Below are 11,312 nucleotides of genomic sequence, written 5' to 3'. Positions count from 1 at the left end.
TAACCACCCATATGTTGTATTAAGCTACCTATAATAGTTTCAACACGTGAGACATGCCATCACTTTTGGTGGGGTCACTCAACACTATGATAATTTCATCATCATTACATATGCCCTTATTCATTGCAATATTAAGATTACAAAAGTTTTTAGAATAGCCATTTAGTGTGTACATAAGGTTTCCATTATCAGTCATTTCATCTCCTTGTCACAGTTCAGCTATTCTAAAGGCATGTTATTCGTACAATAATAAAATTAAACACATATGAATAGAATAACAATAAATTTTTTTATTAATGATTAATATAAATTGCATACACAAATGTCATATACAATTGACTCTTGGATACTTACCTTAACAAGTGAGTAATGGAACATTCAGTAAGTAGGACTTTATTGATAACTTTTACTAAAAATTGTCAAAATACCCTTAGACTTGACCTTTACAATCTCTATCATCTAGAGTCAAAATCAAACTCCCCTATGGATATTGATAGGTCTTATATATCAACTTTATGCTCATATTATACTTTAGGGAATATCTAGGCTATCTATTATAACTTTCAGATCAAACTGTGTCCCATTTGATAACTAAAGAACCACTTTTTGAATTCTTATTTGGCATGACTATAGTGAACTCGATAAAAGCATCTAAAACTAGAAACTTTATTTGAAACTGCTTACTAGGCTGATAGATTTGAATCGAATATAGGGATTTGGCACCTTGGCTTTGTAAGCTATTTCTCTATTTCACTACACCAATACTGTATCTTAACTAAGGTCCAATAGAAGTAAGAACCTTACTATAGGTCTAGTGTCTTACCATGGATATGTCCTACTATAGGTGGTGTAAGGAATGTGAACTCTTGATGCTTCCTCGTAGCATTCCTTTGATATATAGCATGCATGCATCTCAAGCCTTTACTTACTTGGCTCACTCTTGCTTCCACCTAATAATATATCTCATGTCACATTATGACTTAACTCTTAGGCACATAAGTACTACTATGTACCTAGGATCTTTGTACCGTTACTTAGGATACCTTATATATTTTTAGCCTAATCCCCTTTCTATTTTTCTTTAATTTGCTCTACACGCATAGGTGTGTCTCTTTATCTTCATGCACTTGACTAACTCCTTGTGTTAATTTTCCTATACACATAAGCGTGTGCCCCTTCATATATTTATTTTACTTTTCTTTTCTATTCTTTTCTTGATCATACAATTTTTTAAGGGTATTCTAGTTATTTTACCCCATACATGGTTGTCCTATTGTGACATACAAGATACCTAAATATCCTACTTGTTTGCTTATCGATCAATGGTGTCCAATGGCTGTCAGAACATTAGGAAACTACTCATGAATCCTAGCATTCATGCACATAATTATGTGTCCCATACCACACGGTTATGTGTCGAATCCAAAATTTGAAAGAATAACTAAAACTGAACCTTAACTTGATTTTTATATGTCCTTCTTAATTCCAAACATTATAACCATGATAATAGCCTTCCCTTAACCACATTCACATACTATATCTTCACAAATTATAAGCGAATTCACAAAATCATTTGACATCACCAAAATATGATTTATAGAGTCATGAAAATCACACAACCTGATGGTTTCATTCTTGTTAGATAGACAGATAAAGTATATAAGCTGGAAAAACCTATTTATGGACTTAAACAAGCTTCAGGAAGCTAGAATGTTCATTTTGATAAAGCTATTGCGAATTCATATTTATCAAAAGCAAAGATGAACTATGTGTATAAAAAGGTCAATGAAAGCATGATTGCATTTCTGGTATTATATGTCGATGACATCTTCATTATAGGAGATGATATCTTGATTATTAGAAATGACATACCAAACTTGAATTCGGTAAAGGTTTAGTTATTCAAATGTTTCTCTATGAAATACTTAAAAGAAATAGCCTACATTCTTAAGATTAAAATTACCAAGATAGAAGGCGTAAACTATGGGCTTAAGTCAAAGCACATACATAGACAAGGTATTAACTAGATTCTATATGAAAGAATTTAAGAAAGGATATCTACCCATGCCCCATGATGTATATCTTTCAAATGATATATGTTCAAGTATATAATATGAAAGAGATAAGATAAGTTGGATCCTATATGCCTTGGCTATAGGATCAATCATGTACGTCATACTATGTATGACGATTAATGTCTCATACGTCTTGAGAATTTGTAGTAGACTGATCCAGGTGAAAACACTATATGGTTATCAAGAACATTCTAAAGAACCTGAGAATGACTAAGGATGCATTCTTGGTTTATGGAGGAGAATTTGAACTCACTATTAAATGCTACAGTGACACTAGTTTCCAAATTGATAAAGATGATTATAAACCCCAATCAGTATTTTGTGTTTTGTTTGAATGGTAGTGTAGTTAATTGGAAATGCTTTAAACAAAGTATAGTGGTTGATTCTATGGTAAAGTCTGAGTATATTGCCCTCTAAAAAGCGATAAAAGTAACTATATGCATCAAGAAGTTTGTGACTATACTTAAAGTGGTTCTGAATATTGTCGAGCCAGTTAAACTCTATTATAACAATAATAAAGTAATTGTTCTAGTAAAGAAGCTATGGTCTCATTAAAGGTCTAAGTACAAACTCAGAAGATATCACCTAATCCAAGAGATTGTTCAATGAGGTGACATACAGATATCAAGGATTGATGCAAATGACAATTTGGTTGACTCACTAACAAAGTCTTTGTTACAGTAGCAGTATGATAGACATGCAGCTAAATTTGCCATAAAATATATGACTGATCGGCTATAATGCAAGTGAGAGAATTTTAAGATAGTTACTCTAGAGCCAATCATATTTGACATTTGTGTATGTAATTTATATTAATAATTTATAAAAGGATTTACTATTATTCTATTCATATGTGTTTGATTGTATGATCGTACAAATAACATGCTCTTAGAATGGTTAAACTATGACGTAGGGATCAAAAGATTGATCATAGAAATTTTATATACATACTAAATGGTTATTCTAGAAACGTCTGTAATCTCAAAATTGCAATGAAAAAAGGCACATGTAATGATACGAGATTATCATAGTGTTGAACAATCCCATTAAAAGTGATGACAATTTTTATGTGTTGAAGCTATTATAGGCAGCTTGGTATAACACATATTTACACATTATAGATGTGTTCATCAGACTAACTTGAGTGAAGGATATCAATATAGATGGTTGCTTCAATGTTTATGAAATAAATCCTCTGAACAACACAGATTCATGTGATCTTTTGACTTGAGGTCATTAGACTTTCTTGTGTAAGAATTGGTATGGTTTGATGTTATCCAACGAGTTACCGTAATTGAGGTAACTATAAAGGTAATAATTAGTCATATCATGAGATACATGAAAGCTATGATTAATCAATAAAAGATTTGTCACTTTTAAGTACAAGAGAAGATGTCTTACATAAGAATACTAATTGATATCCATGACTGTTTGAATCTATGCCACAGTGGAATAAGGTTTTATCCTAATTCGTATTGGTCATTGATGTATATCAATTCATACTCAGGAACTACTGAGATAAACACACTTCTATGTCTCAACCTTGAGAGATATTGGTTGACAAAAGAATTAAATTGTATGTAATTATGATGTTGTAAAAACTTAAGAGATGTCTATTAATACTTTGTCATTCGGGTGGCTATAATACTTTGCTAAAGGCCAATCCTAGTTTGTGTTTGGATTCAACCTAAATCTGGATACTACCAGCTTGATAGAGAGCTTATGGATCATACATATAGAGGAGTTGAATCGAACTTAGAGTTAAGGATTGTTTGTTGACAATCCTAGTGTTTAGGGTTAAGAGAAAGATTGCGAATGGACTGGATTTGCCTATTAAGGTTAAAAAGACCTAGTTGACCATGTTTTAACCAAGTGCACATCCATGCATCTTATTGTACCAACCATGCACTTGGTGGAATGGTGTTGACCATTCACATGCATGATACCGACTATTGCCATGAATAAAGAACATGTCAACTGACACACACATATGTGGCTGACCATGCAAGCTTTTGGCCATGTCAACTGACACATATATGTGATGTCGATTGTGCAAATTCTTTTGGTGAAATGTCGATGTTGTATGTTTACATGCTAGTCATGCATATATGTTGATAAATGTCATGTCTGGTTGAAATACCAGTGGTACTCAGACACCTTACATATAACTTAAAAGTGTGAGTTAACAATTAAATACACACAGAACACATATAAAACCCTGGCTATTTTCTATGCTCTTTCCTTTTGTTGTGAATAATTATATCTAGTCAAGAGCCCTAGTAGTCTCTTTGTCTAGATTTCATCTTTCTTGTTCATGTTTCATGTGGATACGAAGGTACCATCTCATAAGGGTTAGATACCATTCTCTTTCTAGCCAAGTGAAGATTGAAAGAGCTATCAATGCAAGTATAAAATCTAAAAAACTTTATGAGTGTTTTTTATGTTTCATGAATCTTATGTTTAAAACAGGTATACTGGTTGAGGTTTTTCAAGATTGTTTGATTTTTATTTTTTAATTCTCTTGCTTTGATGGTTATTGGAGCCCTGAAAACCCTACATCACTCTCTTACATTCATGTGTATAGATATAAGTGATTGTGATGACTACGAGACAAGTGATGGTCTCCAAGCATAGAGCAACGAAGGCATTTCCATCATTTCATTTCTTTCGTTCTTATTTTACTATGACTTTACATTTGACTATACACATATTATGGATTTCAATTTTTTATTTGATTATTGGGCATCTTTTGTACGTTTTCAATGAAAGTTTTTACTAAAAGCATTATGGTCATTTTTCCAAAAATTAATAAATGATGTTTATTTAAGTTTTATAATAGTTAATTTATGAGTTTTAAAATGTTTTGAAAAGTTAAGCATGCGTAATTAGATAGTTTAGGGACATCATCCTTTAGAGGGCAGTACTTCCAAAGAGAGTTGTTATAGTTGATATTAGAGCATAGTTTTGGTATCCGAAAGATATCCTAAGAGTATGTGTAGTCAAATATAGCAAGAATGTGAGCCCCTCATGCATCATGACAAAATATGCTTATTAAATAAGTAAATAATGTAATGAGAATACATTTTATACCTTCATGTTTACGCTATTAATTGTATATTGGTATTGACGTAGAAGAGAAGAAGACCAATATTTTAGCTTCTGTAAAACATTTATAGATTGGCATTTGTAGGTTAGTAGTTGTGAATGTTTTTATATTCAAACAGTGATGAAAGTGACATATTTTGACATCCAATTAATAGAGAAAGCATTTTTTTTTATTACTAATAGGTGACGCATTCTATGTTTTTTTGTTTATGAGTTAGATATAATTAGATATTCTAATTATTACATTTATAAATTTGCTTATTAGTTGATTCATAATAGTAACAATTTGATATGTTTAATATTTTTTACATAGTTGGAAAGATGTTTTATATTAATTCTTGGATTTTAATGATTAATATAACTATTAATTTTAATTTCTAATTGAAATTCTTGTATCAAATTCACTGCATAAACAATAAAAAAAAATTTATCGTCGATCCACAATATAATCAAGGGCAAAATTTTTTATTCTTGACTCATAAATGACAAAAATTTTTGTCCTAATTCATTATACAATTAAAAACAAAAAAATTATTTTTAATTTGGACAAAAAATTTTGTCTTTATTTCATTACACATTTAAGGACGAAAAAAATTATCTCTAATTCAATATATAATTAAAGACAAAAAATAAGGATAAAAATCTTATCCCCCATTTAATGTACAATCAAGGACAAATAATTTTGCCTCTAATTCATTATATGTTCAAAAAAAAATTTTGTCTCTAATTCATTACATATTCAAAGACCAAAAAATTGTCTCCAATTCATTGTATAATTAAGGGCAAAAAACTTTGCCCCTAAATTTTTTTTTGGGACAAAATTTAATTTATTTATGGACAAAAGAATTTATTCTAAAATGTGAATCTTTTTATGTCGAGACATTATTTTATTCACAATTATTGATTATTAAGGATGATTTTCTTTTTTGTGAGTATTATTCTTTGGTAATGTAAATATTTTGACAATTTGATCTTTTGTCATGATTGACTTTCCAGAATAGAAATTTTTGTCATTTTTTTATAACATCGGTATGCGGCGGCTCAACAAGCAATCAAGTTAATCTTACTACAAAAGGGGGGAGTATTCATCAGGCAAAATTTTGGAGTTTATCAAATATTGGACAAAAAGTGCACTGTACTCTATTTCCCTTCACTAGGTTTTGTCCTACTAAGTTTTCCTAGTAAGGTTTTTAATGAGGTAGTTTAAGCACGCCTAACACCAACTTACAAGACATTTAATAATTATGTTCCTTTGCTTTGATTTTTATCCCACTGGGTTTTTCCTTAGCAAAGTTAATGTAATTATCTGTAAGTGGTGGAAATCCAAGGGGGAGTGTTGCAAAAAGTAGATGTTCCACCACGTGAGAAGACAATTTGGCCTAGAGAGTGTGAATGCATTGATGGCCTTGGAAATTTGCTTTGAAAATTGGCTGAGGGGCGGCCAAGATTTGTATAAATAGCCCCTCCTCCTCACTTCATGATATGCATATTTTCTTCATCCGGGAAAGCATTTCTTTGAATTGCTTTTGCTCTTCTTCTCCTCTCTTCTCACTTTTGTTTTAATCTCATTATCTTTATATACTTAGTTATTATCTTTATAACACTAATTAAATAATCAGTGGATTATTATATTCTTTTTTAAAATAGATAAGATATAACGTCGAAACACATCAATCAGTTGTCCAAATAACTTTAAAACCACATGTGACTAAAGCCTCTCAACAAACATGTCCAATCAAAAGGATTATCTTGTCATAGAAAAGAAAATTTAGATTTCCGATCGCACAATTAAAGAATATATATCAAAGGAAATATTATATTCTTTATTTTGCTTTTAAGAAAAAAGTGATGGATGCTACATTGTTTGTGAAGCAGTAAAGCATAGCCTTGTGATGGCAGATTAAATTTAAAAAAAAAAAAAAGCAAGAAACCAGAGCATATTACACCTTATAGGAAGAGCAGAAACACTTAAACAAATAAGGCTCTTTTTCTTTCCTTTTAACAAAAATTTTAATCCATGGATGCTGGAATTATTGTTTCTAGTTTGATTGAAAAATGGAAAAATATTGAATCAACAACAGCTAAAAACATGATTGGAGAATCGCTCCATTCGTTGAAGGAATTTCTCATCAGAAACAATGAACTCTTCTTACAGGGTTATTTAACAAGAGAGCTGAAGATGACCAGGCTTCTGCATCGAGTTTACATCACAGAGAATAACATTGACACCTGGCTTGCGTGGAGGGAATGGAAGATTAGGAGAAAAAAATTATACGAAGTGACAAACAGATTGTCTTACTGGATAGTGTATTTGGGGGGTGACGACTTTGAGACAAAAGAGCTGCTGGAAGATAGTGAAAAGTTGCTTACAGAAAGCGAAGAGTTGCTGAGAGAGGAAGCAGAATGGCAGAGAAGGAGAGAGAAGGACCTCACAATGAGAGTAAGGAATTGTATTGAAAGAGTAAAGTTTTTCATCTTCGACGGACGGAAGCTCAGGGATTTAGAGAATCCGGAAGAGGAAAAACAAGAATACGGAAAACAAAGAAAAATATCGCAGAAAGAGAGAGAAAGATTGCAAAAAAGGAAAGAAAGATTGCAAAAAATGAAAGAAAGATTGCAGAAAGAGAGAGAAAGTTTGCAGCCTTCTATGCGGTTGAGGCCTTCGTTTAGCACCGATGAGATGAAGGATCTGGAAATTGATCTGCAGGCCTTATGCTGTCAAAACGAAAATGAAGGCGGTCTTGGCTTCTCATTTCAAACCAACTTTGAAAATTATAGAGCTTGGGAAAGAGTTGCTGGTTTTTGTTTAGAGGAAACAGATGTTGTTGGTGTTGAACAACAAATAAAGGAATTGGTAGCTCGGTTAATCCCCAAACCCGATGGCGATGATCGAGGTCAGTCTGCTCAAATCATAGGAGTTGTTGGTGAGAGAGGCTCCGGAAAAACAGCTCTGGCAAGAAGTGTATACAATAGAGTTGATGTGAAGCAATATTTCACCCAACGTGCTTGGGTTCATGCTTCAAGTTTGCTCAAAGCTAGAGATGTGTTAATGGACATAATAAATCAAATTCATCCGGATGGGTTCTTCCTGGAAGCAACAATCTCAGATGAAGAAGTAATTGCTAAGCTTACTCAAGTGTTAAAAAGTGCCAGGCATCTTATTGTCATTGATGATATCGAGGCTAGACAAGTTTCTCAACCTCTCCAAGATGCTCTTTCTTCCTCATCATCTCATTATAGCAGAATAATTATCACTACTCGCAAGAATATATTTTTACCATTGGAGGCTGCTCATTCAGCTCTACGTGTACGCAGATTAAACCTCGAGAATGTCTGGAAATTGTTCTCTAAGAAGGCACTGTCAGAATCAGAAGATGAGTCGAAGTTCATAAAATTCGAGGAGCAAATCCTAAGTCTAAGTGGTGGTTTATCTTTACAAGTAGTGGCTCTTGGAAGTTTGTTGTCTACCAAAGACCATGAAAAGTGGTCAAAAGTAATTGAGGGTGCAATTACTAATTTCCGGGGAGATATGTTGGCTTTAAGCTATCAAGATTTACCGCCACAAGTAAAGCCATGTTTTCTTTACCTGATGCTCTTTCCTGGAGCATTTGAGATCCGTGTGAGGAGGTTGATTCATCTGTGGTGTGCTGAAGGATTTACGACATCATTTGATTCTCATTATCAAAATGTAGACCCTGAAGATGTTGCAGAGATGTACTTTGAAGAACTAGTTATCAGAAACTTGATTCAAGTAACTAAATGGAGATTCGATGGACGCCCAAAATCATGTCGCATCCCCAGAGTTGTGTATGATGCATTCTATCAAGAAGCATCTGATCTGGGATTCGCTTACAGTCCACTCCATTCATCTCATACATCCACCCACGCTGTTCGGCGACTTTCACTTTACTTGAATGTCATCAAGTCATCTTTAAGTCATTCTCATCATCTTCGCAATGTACGTTCTTATGTTGCTTTTGACTCCCAAACACGAGGCCCAGATACTATAGGAATTGAATTCTTTCTCAACTCCTCTATATTTAATAAGGATTTTTCCTTGCTGAAAGTGCTTGATCTTGAGGGTGTATACAAACCTGAGATAAATTATTTTGTGAAAAAACTGTTGTGGTTGAGGTATCTTGGCTTGAGATCAACTTTTATTGACTACCTTTCATCCACTGTGTGGAAATTGCCAGATCTGGAGACTTTAGATTTGAAGCACACTCATATAGTCCAAATTTTACGTAGTGGTCGTCCAAACAAGCTGCAACATCTCTATTTGAACTGGATTAATAATGATGCTGGGTTTAATTTGAGGTATCTCAAGAACCTGCGTACTTTGTGGGGGCTAAGGTTGAGAGATGGTTTTTTGCTTCCAACAGATGATCTGATAAAGCTGACATGCCTCAGAAAGCTAGGGCTGAAGTTGGAGAGATTTACCCGGAGTGGCACAATATTTGATTGGGTTTCTCAACTTACTACACTTCAATCGTTGAAGCTGGTTTGCTTAGAAAATGTAGAGAAACAAGAATTGTCGAATATAAAAAAGCATTATATGCTAAATGACCTGTATTTGAAAGGCAGATTGCTACCACAGAAATCTGAACAATTAAGTCATTTTTTTCCTCCAAGTCTCAGGAAGTTAACTTTGTCACTATCAGGAATAGAAGACGACCCAATGCAAATACTGGGGAAGTTGCCTCACCTGAACATCCTCAGGCTTTTTGCTGATTCCTACACAGGTGAAAAAATAGAATGTAAATCCGGAGAGTTTTCCAGACTTCATGCCTTGAAACTTTGGAAGCTTCAAGCTGTGAAATATTGGATAGTCGAGAAAGAAGCCATGCCTTGCCTCAGAGAAATCGAGCTTAGAAGCTGCACAAAAATGGAATCCATTCAAGGGTTGGAAAATGTTACTACTTTGAAAGATATAGTATTAACAAACATGCCATGGACATCTTACTCGCTGCCGCACCATAAAGATACAGCCGTCAAAATCAACCAGTGGCGAAACTCTCCTTATTGACGACTGCCGGTGAGTTCCAACTCTTTAATCTTTTTTTAAAGTTAAAAAATGCAAGTCCAGTTGTCTCCTTGTTTATACTCTCCGTATATAAATAAGAGTGATAGTATGTGTTTATTAGTGTTTAAAAGGTATTCTTTCAAAGGTACACAAATAATACTATATAAAGAGACAATAACCTTAATCCAGAGATTTAAACATGTTAACATATCGAAATGAAAATTATTTTTGTACTTTGTGATTGAATATTAGTGTTTGTCCTTTGATTAATGCAACCGTAACTTTGTTTTCCTAGTAAACAGAGATGAATTTAGAGTTTTGTGGAATGTTAGCTCAATTATTCAAATGAGGGTTTTGATTTGTCCATGTTGTTAACTCACTCATTCAAACCCTATCTTTTCTTGGCTCTTGTTTTGTTCCTTTATATTTCTTCCTTCTCTCTTTGTTGCATACAAATAAATAATTGCCAAACGCAAGTTTTCTTCCTCGGATCATGGATTTCAATGGCGTAACGACCCCATGGACGGTTTTTCTTGCCTCTATATCGAATCTCCATGGAGTTCGACTCAAATTCGAATTAGTATTCTTGCTAAGCCTTTCTTTCGAAGTTACAAATGTTATTCTTTAAAGGAAGAACAATACCAGAGAAGTTAGCTCTTGGAGAGGAGGCACAGGCTGTGGCAGCTTTTATAGAGGACAAGAAGAGAGGGAGATTTAGTGACGTTGTTTTGAAGGAGTCAAAGCAAGGGACGTAACTTTTCTTGCATGAACTGAGTTCAATTGAATTGTGTTCGCTAATAAGATTGTGCCACGTTTCAGTTACAGTGATATTATTTTTTTAATTCAAGCGATTGGTCAAACTTTCATAATTTGTGGATGTATATATATGTGTGTGTGTGTGTGTGTGTGTGTGTCCGCGCAAGACTCTTGTTCTTCTTCTTTTAAAAGACTAGGAGGACAACATCCCACCTAGCTGGAGAAAGGAGAATGGGCTCACGAGCTGAGCTGAGCCGAGCCACTTGACTTAAAGCTCGAGTTTGTTTTTTCAAGTATATAAAGCTCAAGCTCAACTCGAGCTCATTTATATGTAACTCATTTCGGGCTCGTTT

General features: G+C 33.6%; 1 protein-coding gene across 1 annotated transcript; it reads left to right on the top strand.

Moving 5' to 3' along the window:
* Nucleotides 1–7,137: 7,137 nt before the first annotated feature.
* LOC123205672 (probable disease resistance protein RF9) lies at nucleotides 7,138–11,045 on the top strand. The gene has a single exon (XM_044622689.1). The coding sequence runs from the start codon at nucleotides 7,198–7,200 to the stop codon at nucleotides 10,204–10,206; it is 3,009 nt and encodes a 1,002-aa protein (XP_044478624.1). The 5' UTR covers nucleotides 7,138–7,197; the 3' UTR covers nucleotides 10,207–11,045.
* Nucleotides 11,046–11,312: the final 267 nt, after the last annotated feature.

Source organism: Mangifera indica, unplaced genomic scaffold (genome assembly GCF_011075055.1).
Source record: "Mangifera indica cultivar Alphonso unplaced genomic scaffold, CATAS_Mindica_2.1 Un_0012, whole genome shotgun sequence".
NCBI classification, from domain to species: Eukaryota; Viridiplantae; Streptophyta; class Magnoliopsida; order Sapindales; family Anacardiaceae; genus Mangifera; species Mangifera indica.
This window is presented reverse-complemented; position numbering and strand designations above follow the sequence as displayed.

Bases quoted from the DNA above. Each gene is read 5' to 3' on its own strand.
- LOC123205672 (XM_044622689.1), top strand. From the start codon at position 7,198: ATGGATGCTGGAATTATTGTTTCTAGTTTGATTGAAAAATGGAAAAAT.